This window comes from Hirundo rustica, chromosome 2, assembly GCF_015227805.2.
Source record: "Hirundo rustica isolate bHirRus1 chromosome 2, bHirRus1.pri.v3, whole genome shotgun sequence".
Taxonomy (NCBI): domain Eukaryota; kingdom Metazoa; phylum Chordata; class Aves; order Passeriformes; family Hirundinidae; genus Hirundo; species Hirundo rustica.
Window position 1 is genome coordinate 50,591,802 of NC_053451.1, and position 19,407 is coordinate 50,611,208.

Here is a 19,407-nt window from a genome sequence, read left to right on the forward strand (position 1 = left end):
TGTTTCATAGGAAAATTGCTCACCAATTAGGAGTTGTTGAAATTTCACCGCATCTCACAAGCATTGTGGCTTGGAGAGCTGTTATTAATGCTAGGTTTATTATCAGTTAACAAAGTTAATTTTAAATCAAGTTATGACCATGTTATCAAGTTTCTCCTTTAAAACAGTAGCAGGTGTTATCATTAGCTGTTATCAAGGGTGCTTCAAATGGCACTGGTGCAGTATGGTGAGCTCAGTATTGAATAGCTGCTCTCATACTGCAGGAACAGCTCCACTGCTTTCAGCAGAACTGCTTGTGAAGTACTGGTTGATGGAAATAAAAGGTTAGAAGATGTTTTTCTCAGCTGAGTATTTGAATATAATCCTGTGCAAAAAGAGATGGGAATCAATTTGTTCATTAGACTAGCCTTGTTGATCTTTTTAGACAATTTACATGCAAAGTTTTGTGTACCAGATTTTTCCTTTTTATCAAAGAAATATTCACAGTACTGTTGCAAAAAAATGTATTTATCTAAAATTTATTTTAATTGTTTGGTTTTAATTCATCTTTTCTTTTGTCTTTCCAGTCACTCCACAAAGTCTGTGATGGACTTTGTCAATAGCAATGAAAATATTATTTTTGTACACAACACAATACACCTCATTTCCCAGATGGTAGACAATATTATTATTGCTTGTGGAGGAATTTTACCGCTGCTGTCAGCAGCCACATCCCCAACTGTAAGTACAATATTTCCACCTAGTGGTCGTATTAGAAATTGTTGTTAGTAGTGCAAACTTCTATTTTCAACTGACTCTTCTTTAGGGATTCCTGTCCTCTTTCTGCTAATTCCTTCAAAAATTTTAATTTATAATCAAGCTGTTACATATTGATATACAGAGTGTTTCTAATATTTTGCATTTGAAATGCCGATTTTATCAGAGTAGTACTTAGTAAGAATATTTCCTAGTTATTTGATACGTCATTTAAAGGGGTGACCATTAAGATAATGATTCCTGTAACAAATCAGCATGCTTTATGATGTCTATTCATTGATATTCATAAACCTTTTTTGCATGGCCACTATTAGTTTTCATGTCAAATGAGACCAGAAATCATCTCCTCTCTACTCTGTTTACTTTTTCCTTCAGTAGGTCCTTCCCCCCACACTTTTTTTGTTTTGTTTTGTTTTAATTTTTAAATCTTTTATTGAAAATAACTGATACATTTATTCCTTCAAAGTTGTAAGTTCATAGCAGTTTAAAGCTCAGCCAAGCAGAATAACATCACTAAAAAGGGAGGAATATTTTGGAAATATTGCATTATTGGCAAGAGTAATTATGTTATTCTAATGGGATGCCTTGGCTGTGCATTTAATATCTGTGACTATTTCTTTCATTGCTAAATGTCATCTTAGGCATCCTGTAAAAATTATCTGTGGTTAGTCTTGGTCTTTGACAGGGGAAACAATGAGACCCAGAAAGGACAAATATACTCCTCTAAAATAATGTAGGTAATAGACGCTGGACACCGCAAATGTGGTTTGCAGTAAAAGCTCAAATTTTTTTTTCTAGCCATTCAGCAATTGAGATTACTTTTTCTTTACTGTTACTTGTAGTTTAATTTTTTTTTTTTTTTTTTTTTTTTTTTTTTTTTTTTTTTTTCAGATTTTATTTGAATGGTATGAATGTATGGGCTGGCAATTTGCTGAACATTAAATAGATTTTCAGAAAGGCAGTTAATGATAAAATTCTGTCTCTTTACTATTTTCAATGTGTTAACTGGAAAAATATTTGCTATAAGCAAAAGTGAACATGAAGATCCCGATTTTGCAAGTGCTTCATTGTAAATATTGACAAATATAAGTGAGTCCACACTAAGCCATCTTGAAGCACAGACTGCACTATCATTCTTTGGAGTAAAGGACATTGGGGGATATTTTTTTAAAGCAAACATTTTAGGCATCATTTGAAAATGATGGTTTTTTTGGCATCTTTCATTAAAAATATAAAACAGGCACAACATTAATTAGGCTGCAGTTCCACTGAATGCTCTTTGTAGGTTTTAAGTCTTGTCCTGGTTTATGACACTGCATAACCATTCAATGGAATAATAATTTTAAGGTTCACCATTTTCCTCTATTTATTTTGGATAATATATGTGTGTGTGTGTCTGTATAGTTATCTGACACAGCTTTAATAATTTTACATACATTTTTTAAAATATTGTGTGTTAATGCTGCCTTGCTCAGTAGCAGTGATTTTCATGCACTGATACAAAAGACTACATTTTCAAATTTGGGTATTATGCATGCATTTCTCCACTACATGAAGAATACTATGTGTATTACTTGAATGCTTAATGTTACCATCTGTCTAGGTCAATAAAATTTAAAAAAAATAAAATTGTGAAATAAAATAATTCACATAGCATTTGGTTTCTGGCTTCAAACTGAATGAATCCTACTGTGTCATATTGAAAAAAAACAAAAACAAAACAAAAAACTAAAACCAAAAACAAAACAAAAAACAAACAAACAAACAAACCCAAAAAAACAAAACCAAAAATAAACCAAAACCAAAACCAACCTCCAAACCACTAAGCATTCTTCCTGCCCATTCAACTCCATTCCAGTTCCTCATTGCCCATCTATAAAGATTAAAAGGAAGGTGGGTTTATTTATCACTGTGACAGATATGAAGGGTGCTGCCCATCCTCCCTCCTTAGAGCAGGTGTTCTCCCTCAGTCTTGTTCTGAATCGCAGTTTCGAAGGGAGCAGATGCCCTGCTGGGCATCAGACCACTTGTGAATATCCATCATATGATGAATGAAAAGAAATTTCATACTGATTCTCAGACTTGTAATGCTTGTGCATCCTTGAACTGCTGTGGAGAAGTGGATGGATTGCTGGTTCAGAATATATTTCTTCTCAGTCTTGAAAGAGCAAAGTAGGCCACTGAAAGCAATCAGTTACAAAAGGCTGTCTCACCCTCATCCTTCCAGAAGCTGCTAATGGAAGAGAGAAGAGGTTTGAAACTGGAAGATTGATATGACATCTCCACTGCATAAAAATACTTAGAGCAGGCTTGCTCCTGGCTGCCTTCTGCCAGAGTAACTCTTGAAGGGGGAAAGGACCTGTAAGCTTTCTCCCTCACTGAATTACAGAGTGGCTGAGGTTGAAAAGGGGATGCAGGAGGTCACCCGGTCCAACATCCGTGCTCAAGCAGGGCCATCTGAAGCCAGTTGTCCAGGACTGTTTTGAGACAGCTTTTCCATCTCTAAGGATGGAGATTCCATCACCTCCCTGAGCAATTTGTGTCAGTTCTCAGTCAGCCTCCCCATGGAAAAGTGCCTCTTGATTTCCACGTGGAAATTAATTACATGTGTTGTAATTAATTACATTAATGAATAACTTTCTATCCACAATCTACAGAGCTCAAATTTCGTTGCACCTCCTGAACCCTTGCAAACCCCAACCATTCTCTCAGTCTGTGTAGTTCTGTAATTGAAATTGGGTATGGTATTAGAAGTCCTCTCAAGCCGTACTTCATTACTCTTGTGAAAGGAAGCTCTTCAGAGGCAACAGAAGCTGCCTCTCTGGGTCAGCCCAAGGGCTTTAGCGTTCTGCCACCAACAATGACTGTTTGCAGCTTACATCAAAATGCAGAAGTCTGAGCAAGCATATTGATTGCTCTACTAACACTCTGTTTCAGCATTTAGGATTTTAACTACTAGAGAGGGTTTTTGAGCTGTCATATTTAATAACCACTGAGGAATTCATCCTTCTAGACTTTATCTAATCTTTTTTGAAACTTCTTATGCTTTTAGCTTCCATAATATACTATGGCATTGAGCCTGACAAAGCAATGATATAACCTTTGAAGCACTTCTTGTCTTTGTTTTTCTTAAGCCTACTTAAATGCATAAAGTCACTCAGTGCTTTACTGTTTATACTATGAAAAGAGTGGTTAATCATGTCTTTATTCAGCTCCATATCCTTTATGACTTTGTGGGATTGAGTCATATTTCCTGGTGTGCCTGTTTGAATACACACCTTCTTCCTCTTGTTTAGTCTCTGATCCTCCATATCTCTGTTCTGCGGAGCTTTTCTGGGGTGTCAAAACCTTCACATTTTTTAGACCCTGTAGAATACATATTCACATTTATCAACAAGTGTGAGCTCATTTTTACTTAATTTCTTCTTTTTTCACTTCCATAAATGGTGATATTTATTCCAGTATTCCCACTGAAGGTATTTTGGGGCCCATATTGTAATTTTAAGGTAGTAGTTCTTACTTATTACCTCTTAGTATATTTAATTTTTGGCACAGGTCATGTATTTACACCTGCTTATTAAAAAAAAAAAAATGTACTTTTTAGTTTCGAATAATGAAGCATGAAAGCCAAAAGACTATAGAACAGACAATAATGGTCATTCCACCCTTTAACTCTGTGATGATTGAAACAGGGATGGAATTCATGAAGAGATTAGGGTAAAATCTCAGTATTCACTTTGAGCAGTTACATGTGGCCTCGATTTCTAGCCAATGGAGATCTACTCAACAGAAGAAGATGATTCCGATAGCTCTGGTGTAGACATCTACCGGATCCCTGTAGGGTCCGGCTGGAATGAGTGTTAACCTGGAGCTCAATCCAGTTTCTTTTTATGAGATAGCTTGTTTTCTAATGGAGAAAGACAGAAACACACAGTTTCTTTTTCAACTGTCTCACAGTTCTGCCTGTGTACAGTGCCTTGATTTCGGTGGATCAGTCTGAGTTCAAGCAAATTTGAGTTCATTCTGGGCTGCTCATTCTTGAGCAGTCCCAAATTCTGCTGCAAAACTCTCTTCTCAACAATCTGCTATATAGTTGCTCTTGCATGTCTCCCATTGCCTCTGATTTTTATAAAGCACTTCACCTATTTCTTGTTAGTAGAACAGATGTTGAATATTAGAAGCTTGAATTAATTAAGTATATCTGAAAAAAAAAGAGCCAAGGATAAATTTAGCAAAATTACTTTCAGAATGCTGGAGCAATTGCAGTTTTGGCTTGGTTTTCTCTCTCTTGTGCAACAGATTCTGTATTGTGTTTCCTCCCTTGCTAAAAAGAAGTAGTACTGTCACAGTTTACTTAAAATGATTAAGGCTTGAAAAACTTCCATTTCAAAAAGACTTTTTTTTCTTTGCATAGTTCAGTTTTGGAGTGAAAGGGCAATTCTTCTGGGCTGGGTGGAAGATTACTGCATGATTCCTTGTCTGCTGTAGAACAGGCAGTCTTAACTAAGGAATTCCCTCACTATGGAACTCTTGTAATAGAAATCTGCCTTTTATCTTGTGGGGTTTCCTTTTGTTTTCTTTTTCATCTGGTTTAGGGTTTTTATTTGTTTGATTGGTTTTTGTTGCTTTGTTTTTATTTTTTGTTGGGTTTTTTGTTTGTTTGTTTGTTTGTTTTTATTACAGACTAGGATGATGTGAGTAAAAATCTTAAAATATAAATTTAAAAAAAAAGAAAAAAGAAAAAAAAATGTATCTTTGCTGTAAACAAACCACTCACAAATCTGTGTGTAGCTCAAGAGTGCAGAGAAGGTTATATGTTTGTATGGCACACAAGGCAAAGTTTATTGTAATTCACAATAATCTATTCCCACAATTTTTAATGTTTCATTCAATTTCAGTTTTATAGTATCTCTATCCCAGGGTCTGTACGTGGACTAGCTACAAATGCTGGTGGCTTTAAAGTGTTGCCAATTGTGTATATGAAGCAATTTGAAAGGAAAGCAAATATTAACAAAAAATATGAGCAGTTTTTTTAGCTTACAATAAAATCTGGAGTGTCTTCTACTTTTATTTCTGATGTCTAGCATATTAAATTGGGAATATTCGATAACTCTGCAACAATTTTGGAAAGGTCATAAAATACAAAATACTGATTTCCTTTTATTTTCTCCTTTCTGTTGGGGATGTCTTTGAGACTTTCTCAAAATAACTGCAGTGGTAAAGAAGACATAATTAAGATGTTGTGGAAGTGTGAAAAAGAGGCCCTGTAAGGGAAAAGGTCTCCAGAAGATGCTTTCTGTTAACAGAATTTGGTTTACAGTTAAAATATTTTAAGTACAAGCTAGCAATTGGAAGTAATCACTGCTTGCTACAAGGATAGCAGCTGTGACAAGGACTTGAGGACATTGAGCAAGGCAAAAGAAATTTGAGGAGTTTAAATATACGTGACAATTCAGAACAAATTTCCAGACCCCTTGCAATTAACTTGTTTTTCCAATTATTCTAAGAAGTCTATAATTCATCTTCTTACTTGCAGAATTCAAAATATCATCTTTCAAATTTTGATCTGAGGGCTGCTGGTGTTATATGAGCTGTCCACAAAACTCCATTAAACATTTAATGATGGCCTCATTAGGTCTGTAGATTAAAAGCTGAGGTGTATGACCTGTGTATAGTGTTACCATTATCATATTCAGGACTTGTGTGGTTCCACAGGACCTGTGTGCTCTATAACAATTCTGGGAATCAGAAGTGGTAAAGCTGATATGAAAATTGTCAACTAGTAATTTAGAGATAACAGCCACGGGTTAATTCTCCAGTTATATGCAACTACCAAAAGATGAAGACACATTTAAAGCTGGTTGAGTGTGGTATTGTCTGCCCCAAGAAGGACAAAACCAGTTTCAGCTTTTTGTTAGATTAGGTTTTTCCACTGCCTAAATTACAGCAATCATGACTGACATACTCTGAAGTTTCTTTCCATTTTTAAAACAGAACCAGTGAAAACTTAGGAATTAGTTCCTAGCCCACTGTGACAATAAAGTGGTTCTACCTAAAACTAAGCCATAAAAATTTAACACACATATTTAATTGTGAACAATGAAATTTGAATTTGACAACCCAGTCTGAGTATCTTAGTAAATCATGATTTTTTTTTTCCTGTGGCACAAAAACATTGTCATATCTAGTTTGATTCTGATTTAAGTTGAAGAATTCACACCCAGATGTATTATAATGATCTGTCTTGTAGTGTATCCAAGGGAAGAGCATTATGCATGAAGGGCAGGTTGCTTGTTGTAAAATTATTTTTTTTTTTTCCAAAGCATTTTAAACATATTTGCTTCCTCATAAAAGGGTTAACTACTTTTAGTTGAATGGGTTGTTGTAAAATTCTCATAGCTATATAATTAGTTAAAACTTTGTTTTGCATTGCTCCATAAAATTATTTTACGTACTACATAAAAGATGTACATTGCTTTGGAGGAATCAGTCTTTACATGAATTCTCTAATAGTACAAGATTTAAAGTTTTCCTTGTGCATAGCTATCTTTGACAAGTCTTTATTTTCAAATGTTCATGCTTTGCTGTTTTAAATATAAATTAAACAAACATATAATTCAATATACTAATTTGTTTCAATTTAACTTGTATTTTTAGTTAACTTAAATAATTTTCTTTTTCTTTTATTGTTGTGATCTGTTGTCTGTTTTGTCTGTTGCATGTCCAGGGTTCTAAGGTTAGTATTTCTGCTGTAAGTTTCAGTTTTTTGCATTTTCAAAGATACCTTATTTTTGATCATTTGATATTCTGGCTTTTTTACTATTATTATTCTTCCTATTAATTTTCTGTCTTATACCGTGGGATGTGAATAAGAGTATATCATTAGGTGTAGTAATTAACTTTTCCTGCTGTATTTCTCTTAATAACCTAATGCGTTGTCAATTATGGTGTTTGCTGTAAGCTCCTGGACTGAAAGTAGTCAGGTCTGTGAGCTAATTTAAGTTATAAATGCAGTTGTCAGTAGAGAAGCTCTTTACGTCCTGAACATGTTTATTGTATGGGAGACTTTGTACTGCTCTTAAATTACCCCGAGTAGTTAGGGAATGGTGATCAGTTCACTTTTCAATGAGTTTGAAAGACACCACTATATAAAATATTGTGGTACTAGAAGGCAGCTTGATCAATAATGGAATGTATTTTAGACACTATTACAATACCAATTTGCTGTCTTTAACAGGTAGAAGTGATGGTAAGTTTGGTGTAAAAAAACTGTCAGTCGTTTTTTCCCTCCATGTAGCAGAATATTAGGGAGATTTGTAAAAACAAAAAAGATTCTTTTTAATTCAAAGTTTGCTGAAATCTTGTTGAAATGCACTAAAGTCTTATATTAAGTAAATTTACTTCATAACTTGCAAAAATTGAAAAAGCAGTAGATATTCTGAGAGGTTTAAGACTACGATTGGCATGATACAGTTGAAACTTGATAAAAATCAACATCAGGCATTCAACTGGCTTCAAGCGAGCCTGATGCTATTTCAAGCATGAGTTCAAAGTTCAAGTTTCTGTAACCACTTATGAGTTTTTCTAGCAGACTGTTACAGCTATAGATTTTTGCAAATATATTTTCTTTGGGTGAGTGCTTTCAAAAAATCTTCTTCTAGTCTGTTATAAACAACCCAGCAAGCTATTTTTCCAAAAAGTAGGAACACAACACAAACTAAACAGGGGAGCCCTGGCCAAAGAAGATGAGACATAGGCTGAAAATCTTGCTTCTGAGAGTTGTCATTTTAATATTTTTCTAATATTACTGGGCAGGTCAGACAGATGACAGCCCTTCCCAAATCACTCATGTGACTGACATGCTACATCCTTAAGAGAAATTAAACAAAGAGCTATCTATCATTATCATGGTGACACATGTCACTTTGTAGGTTTCATCTTTCAAAACAATTGTTTCCTTAGCACTGTCTGGCACAGTTTGCAATTTTATTATTTTGGATGTAAAAATATTCTTAAAAATAAGCCGTGAGTAAAGCTGATAATGTTTATGGGGTATGGAAATAAAGGAAATTTTTGTTTTCTGTATTTTTTATTTCCTTTGGAAAGAAATTAACTTAAGATCACAAAAAGTATATATATTTTTTTAAATACTTCAAAGCGAATTAATAAAAGTAGAGAAGCACAATGGAAGTTCTTTTCAAAGGGACTAAACTGTGTGCTCAGAAAGTCTTGCAACTGGAAAGCTTGTTCACAATCAGTAAGAATCAAATACCTTTAAACAAATTTTGAAGTAGTACTTAGGCATATAGTTCTGGATGCAGACAGGAATCACACATTCCTGTTTTCAATTTGCCTAGCTCCAGAGGTAAAAGTGTTTAAACAGATATTTAACTTTTGAATTAAGCTGTTTCCTCACTTACCTGCACCATTAAATTCCTGAAGGCACTTAAAAACATGATTCTGGACATCTAAGTGTCTGTTTGGAGAAAAACATAATAGCTTTCAGAAATACTGAACTCATTCAGAAATTTTCTGCTGATTCCCACTAAGGAGAGTCCAACAATACGTTAGGAAAGAAACAGCAACTCTCTGGGGCATGTGATCTGCATGCTTGTCGTTTTGTACTTTCCCTCTGTTGTTGTCCTGAGCTAGCAAACATAATTGGAGAGCTGACTCTGTCAGGATTCTATATGCTGTAAACATTCCAGGAAAATTGATTCATTGAGACAGTGCAAAACTCTGGTTTTTCCCACTTTACTCCTCACATTTGCTTGTTTATCTAAAGGAAAGTAAAAAAGTAAAAGCTATACACAGTGTAATTCCTTTAATGTTACCTGTTTGTGTAACCTATGGAAGAACATAAGTATATGTTGCACCCTTTTTCACCATCCATTTTTTTTATTTGTCCTTACTTTGTCTTTCTGTAATTGCTAATAACTTTTTCATTTATATTAGACTTCTTCTTATCTATTGAAACATGTAAATAATTTTCTCATTTTTCATGCCGTTTACTTTGAATTTCTCTCACAGCTTATGTTAATGGTGTCAGTAGGAGATTTTTAAATAACTTTTCTGCCATTAAGCATAACAATTTAGATTTCTGTGTGTATGTGCTGTCTTTATATTTCAGTTGTGTTCAAACTGTTTAATTCAATTATCTCCTTTTAAAGACTGAATTGGAAAATATTGAAGTGACACAAGGAATGTCGGCAGAGACAGCAGTAACGTTTCTCAGCCGTCTGATGGCAATGGTTGATGTACTAGTGTTTGCCAGTTCTCTAAATTTTAGTGAGATTGAAGCTGAAAAAAACATGTCTTCTGGAGGTCTAATGCGACAGTGCCTAAGGCTTGGTAAGTCAGCAGACAGGATGTATTAAATAGTTACTTACAGATCAATGAGTTGCGTTGGATCAAACAGTGACATGTGTAGGAAAGGACCTTTTAAGTAGAGTTTGATGTGATAAAGTAAAAATACCATTTATTATTGGTTTGGTACGTTTTTAAGGCTGATTCAATTTAGTCATAAGAAAGACATGTCTGAAAATGTTCTTCCTTATGTATTTCAAGTTGTATATATTCAGGTATAGTAAAAATATTAAATTTAAGTCAGTAAACAGACAATATTTTTTTTCTTAAAATGGCTTTGCTACCTCCATGTCACAGTTTTTCTTATCCAAGTCTCCATGGATTTGTAGGACTCTATAGGCTATGTAATACAAAAAGAGTGGGATATTTGTGCAAACTCCATAGACCTCAATATATTTTGCAACAGTATGGCATTCATCCTCACTGTTTACAATTATTCATACCACTTATTATGTTACTGACAATTTTACTGCTCCTGGTATAAAATTTGTGAGTTATTCTCAATTCTCAATTTTTTAACCAAACTTTCAATTCCTGCCTTCTAGTAATGTATGCTAATTGATATTCTAAATATAATGTTGAAAAGAATTCTCTAATTTGTGGCATTTTCCTTTCTTCTTTTAGTTTGTTGTGTGGCTGTGAGGAACTGCTTAGAATGCCGGCAAAGGCAAAGGGAGAGGGTAAACAAGACGTCATTAATTGGCGGTAAAACTCAAGATGCGCTTCAGGGTGTAACAGCATCAGCAGCAAGCAAGGTAACTGAGCCTTAAGCAACCAAGAGCAATCATTACAAGTCTGAAACACCATTTTTTAGGATTAGAAAATAATTGTAACCGCATTCTCAAGTATTTGGCAAAAGCTTAGGATTTTTCTGTTAACTGGTTTATGGTAAAAGTGAGGAGGCTTATTTATTTGAAAGATGAAACCCTTGATGCAGGAGTATGACTGGAACAGTTCTAACTAGTCTTTGTACTCTTGCTTGGCCTACTTGAAAGAGCAAGTCCCCTTACTCACCTCTGCCATATATACTGCATAGGTTTTTTTTTTTTAGTCTGTCAGGGTACTCTCCAGTTTTGATGAAATCCTGCAATCGCATCTCTGTTGGTGGAATATCTGAGTTCCAATACCTTCAACAGACCTTTGAATGTATATTCAGCATCAGTATTTACTATCTGCTTTTAGAAGTAAATTTTTTTGGCTATTCAGTTACCACTTAGTTTTTCCAGTGTCATTAATTCATTATTCTTCTTGGATTTTTGTTTTGTTTTTGTTTTGGGTGTTGTTTGTTTGTTTGTTTTTGTGGGGTTTTTTTTTTGGTTGTGTTGGGTTTTTTTTTTGGGGGGGAGGGGTTCCTTTTTTCTTTTTTTTTAAACTTTAAGCTTTAAAACTTTGGGGATCCAGAAATTAAAATCTGAAATAATTTAGCAGAGTTCATGACTAAAATCCAAGACATTGCATGATGTACAGGATCCCTTCTCTTTTGCTATTATATTTTCATTACTAAATCAGTGGGTTTTCTTCTCTAAAGGCTTTTTCAAATAGCCTTTACAAAGTTAGCTCCTTTCACAATATTTTCTCATTAAATCTCACAAAGACGTTACATTTTTCAGTATTGTCACATTCAATGCAAGGAAAATCACTATAAGGAAACTTTTAGGTGTTCAGGCCTTAAATTTAATACATTTTATTTTTTAAAGGAAGCATGCTATTCTACGTTTTTTTAAATAGTATCAGTTATTTTATAAGAAGTCTGTAATAAGTCTCAGTCAAATTAACATTTATTTTTATATTTCTGTTCAGCATTTTCAAACACAGCAAGCATATTAGAAATAATTTATTGTTCTGCTATGAAGCAACTGTAATCTGAAACAAACTTTTGTGTGAAAATTATTATCTTAACTCTGTCTAGAGATGCAGTTGTTCCAAGCTACTGGAAAGATGTAACAATTCATATTGACATAGTATTAAGAAAATAATTCAAACCATCACTTTTTTCTAGAGCCGTTATCTGAGTATTATGTAGAATATCATCTAAGATTGATGTAATTGCTAAAAAAATGTGTCAAATTAAAGTTCTAACGGAAATGGTTTGATATTGTGAGGGGACAAAAAAAAAATCTCACTACTTTTTATTTTTAGACTCCCCTTGAAAATGTCCCTGGAAATCTTTCTCCCATAAAAGACCCTGATAGACTTCTTCAGGATGTTGATATTAATCGTCTACGAGCAGTTGTTTTTCGTGATGTGGTGAGTAATATATGCTGTAATTCTTTCTTCTGCAAAATCATCACTTATATTTTGAAAGAGATTTTGTTTGTACCCAAATTAAAAATATCCTTCATGTATGGCACTTCATATATTATCTGCAAGCTATCTTCTTGTGACTTTATAACTGCCAGCCACCTCCTGCACTTAAAAATTATATTTATTAAGCTATTTGAGATTAGTAGTTAACTGTGCTTAACACTCAGCCTTAATATTATACTAGCCAAATAATCACAGCCAAGATAAATCAGTTACAACTTATATTGATTAAAATTGTATTACTAAAGGTGTTGACTATTTGTCCAACCAGGGTAGAAAGAAGAATTAGTATAAATGTTACAGAAATGCAGCAAATCAGTTTGTAAACACAATTCTCACTACTGCTGAACATATTTATGTATGTAAACATATATAAAAATGATTTTCAGATTTTTCTGCAATGGTTTTTAGCAAAAAACTGCACCACAATGTACTTGTTTTTGAAAGTAGTAGAATATGAATTATCACTGTATATCTACAAGTACATATGTTATGTTTAAATTCTCCAACCTGAGTTCAAAGTGGAAATATTCTGTCACCTATTCTTTTCTTAACTAATGGAGAAAAGAATACAAGACAGCATGTTTCTGGAACTTCTATGAAAGAAATTTATAAGAGAATTTCTAATTATTTTAAGACTTGCAAAAACATGCAGCCAGGTTAAATAAAATCCAGAAAACATGGAAAACAAGCACTGGATTTGTAATAGGAAGTATATACTTGTGGAATTGAGAGAAGAAGAAACCACTAGATAGAAACTAAAGTTTTAATTTTTTCATGTTATGTTTTTCATGATAGCTATAATAATAATATATTTCAGCTGAACTAGAGCAATTTACTCTTAATCAGGATAATATCTAAGCCATAGATGGCAGTTTATCTTGAACTGCAGATTACATGGGATGAGAAGAAAATAAGACAGCAAAGTTACAGTGGTCCTGGCTTTCACTTAAATCAATCCTGGAAACCTGGGATTGCTGCTGACAGCTCCTGTGGAAGGGGAAATCAGAATGTATAAGCTGGATTTTATTTCTGGAAAGAAAACACTGGTACATTCTCCCTGCTTTTTCACGTTACCAGAAGCTGTTATGCCCACTTATGCATCCGGTGTCAGCTAGAGAAGCATCAGTGAGCTTAGATTTCCCTCTCAGCAATTGCACCCTTTACCTCCTTCTGTCAGGGGCCTTCATAATCTCCTCCTTGGGGCAGCAGAAGACAGTTGCCCTTGCTGCCAGGAAGCTTTCAAAGCACTCTCAGAGTGGTTTAAAACAGAGTCAGGCCTCTGTTTTGAAAAGTCCATTGACTCCACAGACCCTGAGATTTGTATAGCTGCCGAATTACCTCCAGAATTCAGTACTTAAGATGTGCCCTGCATGTGTACTCTCGACTGAAAATCCACTCAACCTTCTGCATTATCCAATTGCTGCTATGCTGGCAGAAGCAGCATTTCAGAAAGATATTATCTACTAAGCCTTGTGATGATCTTGTACAAAAACTCTATGAAAATATTTAATATTCTAGATGTGTTTCTTTTTCCCCGGCACAGGACGACAGCAAACAAGCTCAGTTCCTAGCTTTGGCAGTAGTTTACTTCATCTCTGTCCTGATGGTCTCCAAGTACCGTGACATCCTGGAACCACAGCGAGAAACGGCAAGGTCTGGGAGCCAGGCAGGTAGAAATATCAGACAAGAAATAAATTCACCAACAAGTACAGGTAAATTTGTTCTCTTCAAATGTTATGTGAGGTTTTTTTGGTTTTTTTTTTGTTAAGAACTGTAATTGTTTTACTACAAATATTTTTAGTGAGCAGCTTAAGATCCTAACAGGAAATTACATATTACTTTCTTCCAGTATAATAATTTGGGATTTTAAAATACATTGGCATATTTCAGGTATTCTCTATATGTGCTTATATGGTATTACTAATTTTCATTTGTATATTTTTTTAATGTTTTTATTTTTCTTTAACTTGAAAATTATTTTAAAAAATACAGGGTTCTTGCTGGAGTTAAAGTTGTAAAGTACAAGGTAGTTCACCAAAAATCTTCCTGAATCTGTTATATGTTAGGAAGAACAGATATCTTTATACCATGAAATGAATAAACATCGAACACAGCTGCTTGCACATGTGAGCTCCTTTTGTTTGAGTGAGGAGGTTTCTGAAAGGGTAGTAGTGGAGGACTGAGTTCTTTCTTGGAGTCCTGCTGTATTGGTGCCTGCATTTAAAAGCCTATGGTGATGATAGAATAGAAAGAAAACATGGCTATTGCCTTCTTTGACTGAACTTGTGATTTGTTTTAGTAGTAGTGGTTTTACTGGCATGTGTTCTTCCAAAAGGAGGGAGTCTGTAAGGTCTCAGAACGTGTTAGAGATGAAGAATGCAAACCTTACCCCACTTTCTGTCAAATATTTTGCACTCAGGCCAGTATTTTTTTTTCCAAGTCTGATTGGATTTATTATAGCTGTACCTTCTATGTTAAGAGTTAAAACAGGAGCTGCACTTGTCTACCAATTTTTTTTGTGTATGTTTTTGTTCTTGTATTGATCTTAAATTGCTTTCTTCATTTATGGAATTGCTAATTTTCATTCTTCGTAGAATTTTTCTTCCAATTTATGTCATATTCACATTTAGTCATTATTTTATGATTCATCAAAATGTTTTAATTTGCTTGGTTTATGTAATTTTCTGAAGTCAATGTGCTTGTAGGCTTCCCATTTAAAAAATTCTACTTGAATGTAGTAAGTCAAGAGAAATCATAATTCTTTTTGCCTTCCTGATGTAATGTTATGGTTCTGAACAAGAAACTGCTACTTTCATCCATGATTGTCTTGCCTATTTGCTTGTATATATCTATCTATCTGTGTCTCTTTTTTCCCTATAAATGTTGCTCTTGAAGTGCCCAAAAATAGGTATGCTGTTTCCTATCTCTTGATACAGAACTTGTTTGGTTTTGGTTTTGTTTTGTTTGTTTTTTCTTTTAGAAATGCCTTTTTTTTTTGTTGGTGGTAATACCATATTTGCATGTTTCAATGAGATAGGATATCTTTCATGGATCCACGGTGGACCAGGCCACACATGAATACTAGCTGGCTCACATTTGATTCCATGATTTTCTCCACAGTTGTGGTCATACCATCTATCCCTCACCCAAGTTTGAACCATGGATTCCTTGCCAAGTTAATTCCTGAGCAGAGCTTTGCCCACTCATTTTACAAAGGTAATATTAACATCATCTCCTAACCTGTTTGGGTGTTCTTATTTAATGTAATGCACTTCAAGAACTAAATGTGATGTTACTGTTGATAAATAAGTATACGCCTCAGGTTACATGGAGATCAGACCTGATGATACCTTTAAAACTTTAACTTCCTGCCTACATTTTTCTAGAAAATCTCTCTCCCACTTTTATTACAATTTATTATCTTTAATTATTATAAAATAAAATAAAAAAAAAACTCAGGATAAGGGAACGATATAGGAAAATTTAAATGTTTTTGGTTTTTTATTATTCTGCTGCAATATTAGGTCCATAAAAATAAAATCAGTCCTCTTCCGAAAATACTGCATACAACATGAAATATAAAGTAGTTTTGTAGTATTCCCTTTCCCTGTATCTTTTCCTGTTCTTTTGCCTTCCTTTCTTGCTTTTTTTTCTTGCCTTCCTGATGGTATGTAAACCTCTGATATTGTATGTGAATTATTTTATGCCTGTTAGTTAATGTGCTGTGCTGTGTTTCTCTTGAATGAAACCAATTTTTCTACCAAAGCAAATTACATGTTTTGGGCCTGATTTGTTTCATTTTATTTGTTTGTATGTTTTAGTAGATACTCTATAAGGCAGGAACATGAGGGTTTTGTCATTTCTTGAAAACGAGAGGGTTATCTGAATGCACCTTTAGCCATGTTGGCATGTACCTTTCCACAATTATTTGCATACACTGTGCTGTAAACACAGAATGCAAAAGAATTTAATCTAATGAAAATGTCCTTGGCATAATTTTGTAAAATCTCACTGGATAAAAAGACCGATTTATAAAAACCATAAATGTTTTAGAATGCATCCATAAGGAACAGAATAATCAACATTGTACTTCACTAATAAGGTGACTTGTGCTTGTCATGTTCTGTTCGGGGAGTATTATGTTAAAATACTACATCAACTTAAACTATCACTATGTGTATCTGACATTTCTTGAGCTTTGATGTGTGCATGTATGTACTTTATAAATTGCTTTAATTTCTAACAGTGTGTAAACCAGGGTTTGTGATTTTGATTAATAAGATTATTGTTTGCCATACAAGGAAGAAAATATTTTGTATTACTCAATATTATAATAGTATACAATATAATATTGTTATCTACTGTATTTGTTTTACCTTGAGCTCAAGTAAATTAGTTTTGGTTTTGAAATAGTTCAATAGAGCTACATTAGAAGTGTGAGCAGGTTAGAAAGAAAAGTGGCTTGGCTTTAGAAATAATTATTCAGTTAAGGAAACATTATCTGTGGTTAGTTATTTTATTTGTTAATATCATCAGACCCTTAAGGTTTTTAACTCTCTGAGGTCTCAGTCTCATAGTCCTCACAGCTTCACCTATTGGAGGAAAAATAGTTCCACTTTTTATATTGTGAACATAGTTCCTCAGTTTTGAACATCAGAAAAAAGTTTAAAATATTGCAAATGCTGTCAGAAAAGGCCAGAAGTCAAAACATATTTTTTAATTTCAAGAGAATCTTTCATTCCAGTGGATAAGCCAATTGGTTTCTTTTTAGTGACTTGACTTGTTTTCAGATGTTGGCAGCAAATGTAATTTTTTAATATTATTTTAAATTTTAAGGTCTTTTTTCTCAATACAGAGTGGCTTAATGTAGCCTTTAAAATTAACAACACATTTTTAAAGCAGAGTTCTGCTTATTAAAAAATTGATAGAAATTTAGTTGTTACCTGGAAGTGAAGATGTATTTTATACATTCCATATGACACTAGATGGATATAAAGAATTTTTTCTTTGTTTATCAAGGAAATTGTATCATAATTATTAAAACTGTACAGTAAAAGATCTCTATGAATTCAGGAAGAGGGGTTGACTCCTTAAAAGAAAACCATTTCTTCATTTTTGGTAGAATCTAATTATCTGACCAGGGAAAGAGTAAGATAAAATTAGGTATACTACTAGTATCTAAAATAACATTTTTGTTCTTAGTGACACTCTTATTTTATTTTTTTTTCCTTTACATGGGGAAATATCTCTAGTTAAAATCTATTTCAATCTGTGTGAGACCCTACTTGTCTCAGGTACATTACAGTATGTGATCACTGAATGCTTCCTACAAGTAACTGCAGCTGGTGTCAAGTGTGGGTTATGAGAATTTTAGCATCATTTTATTTGATATTAAGCTCTTCCATTATAATCATAAAGAATATTAAACTTTGCTTTATTGATATTACTGTGTATGAATAAAAAATAGTATTGAAATAAAAGACCTTAAAATATATTTTGCAGGGAAATATATTCTACCCTTACTTAAAAATGTTTATTGATTGCAAAATAATGTTTCTTTTATTATTATTATTCAGATATTGCTCATAAGCTAGGTGCTGTCTTAGGGTGCTTGAAGAAAAAAGGTCACACTGAGGAAGGAAAAACTATGACAGTAGTGTCCATGACTACCATTTAACAATAAAAATATTTATTACTTTATAACATTCTAGACCTTTCTATTTATTTTTCCTTCTAATCTGATCCATGGGAAGAGAAAAATATATCTGTATCTGTAGACTTACTTTTATCATAAGTTCGTTGGACGTGCCTATGTTTCTCCTCCTTGTTTCCAATAACTTTAAAGGGTCTTCAGTCTTTTTAAATTAGTCAGTGTGTAGTCAGAAAAGCAGATCTTGCAAAATTAAGAGAAAGTTCTCTCTCTTCTGTTTAGGTCATATATAGCATTACACTTTGAAGTAATTCATTACCAGACTCTCATGGGAAATGGCAGATCAGAACTTTTCTCTTGCATTTGAAAGCTGTCTGAGAAACACAGTCTTAGAAGAGAAAATGCTGCAGACTTACTTCTTCCTGTTCATAATACCAAAGAATTAATTAAATTAAAAATTACTTAATTAAATAAATAAAATAAGGAGATTTAGTAAAGATGAAAATAACATTAAAAATTATTGACCAAAACCCCTGCACTGGATTTTCAGGGTTTTGTCTGAAAATCTTCAGTCATGCATGAGTTCTACTTTCTGGAAAATATTAGTAGTGAATCAATATTTGAGCTACTCACCTTCACCTCCCTTAAAAATAGTTGAAGAGAGGTTGGGACATGTCTAAGGTACAGTTCATCTGACCTGATTTGAGATCTACTGATCACTAGAAATGCCTATCTTTTTTGATTCAATACATTAGCTGTGATTGTAGACCTCTGTCTTGGTCAGATCAATCCTGACTCCAGTGACGTGGCTGAACCAAACTCCAGACACAAACAAAAGCTGGAATCAAATTTTTTTATGTCAGGCACTTAATCCAACAATGACATTATGTGTCTTACTAATATCCCCATTCACATCTATAATTTTTTTACCTATATGTTCATAGACGTGTGTTAGTCAACACATCATCAGTGTCCATTTATTGGTTAGCAAGAACTACCCTTGTGAACTTAAAATGCCAAAATTTTCATTTCTGAAATGGGAGCAATTGTAATAGCTTAGATAATATTGGTTTGTTCTCTGTTGATTTCTCCTTTTAGATGTGGATATTTTCCCAAAATTGGTATGAAGATATCTGTGTTATATCTGGAAGATGTGGAGCTAGAGAGAGAAAAACTTAGAGAAGCCCTTTCTCTTACCAGGCAGAGGGTGATCAATACCTATTTTGGGAGAGAAATTCCTTTCATCAGAATAAGAGGAGAGAGAGAGGAGCATGTTATTCTGTTAATAACAACTGATCAGCCTTACCGTGTAAAACCAAGTAACCTCT

The 19,407-nt window shown here is 33.7% G+C and overlaps 1 protein-coding gene across 11 annotated transcripts in view; it reads left to right on the forward strand.

Annotated features, from left to right (window-relative positions):
- Nucleotides 1–19,407, forward strand: part of NBEA (neurobeachin) — a 460,498-nt gene that overhangs the window by 151,349 nt on the left and 289,742 nt on the right. For 6 of the 11 annotated variants that reach the window (XM_058419545.1, XM_058419546.1, XM_058419548.1 and 3 more), the window contains 7 exons: nucleotides 567–720; nucleotides 7,484–7,507; nucleotides 9,927–10,107; nucleotides 10,747–10,877; nucleotides 12,262–12,369; nucleotides 13,973–14,141; nucleotides 15,550–15,645. In XM_058419545.1, the coding sequence (XP_058275528.1) occupies nucleotides 567–720; nucleotides 7,484–7,507; nucleotides 9,927–10,107; nucleotides 10,747–10,877; nucleotides 12,262–12,369; nucleotides 13,973–14,141; nucleotides 15,550–15,645 (863 nt within the window). The remainder of the gene's footprint in view (nucleotides 1–566; nucleotides 721–7,483; nucleotides 7,508–9,926; nucleotides 10,108–10,746; nucleotides 10,878–12,261; nucleotides 12,370–13,972; nucleotides 14,142–15,549; nucleotides 15,646–19,407) is intronic. The other 5 variants (XM_040057351.2, XM_040057355.2, XM_040057360.2 and 2 more) reach the window with 2 other exon arrangements.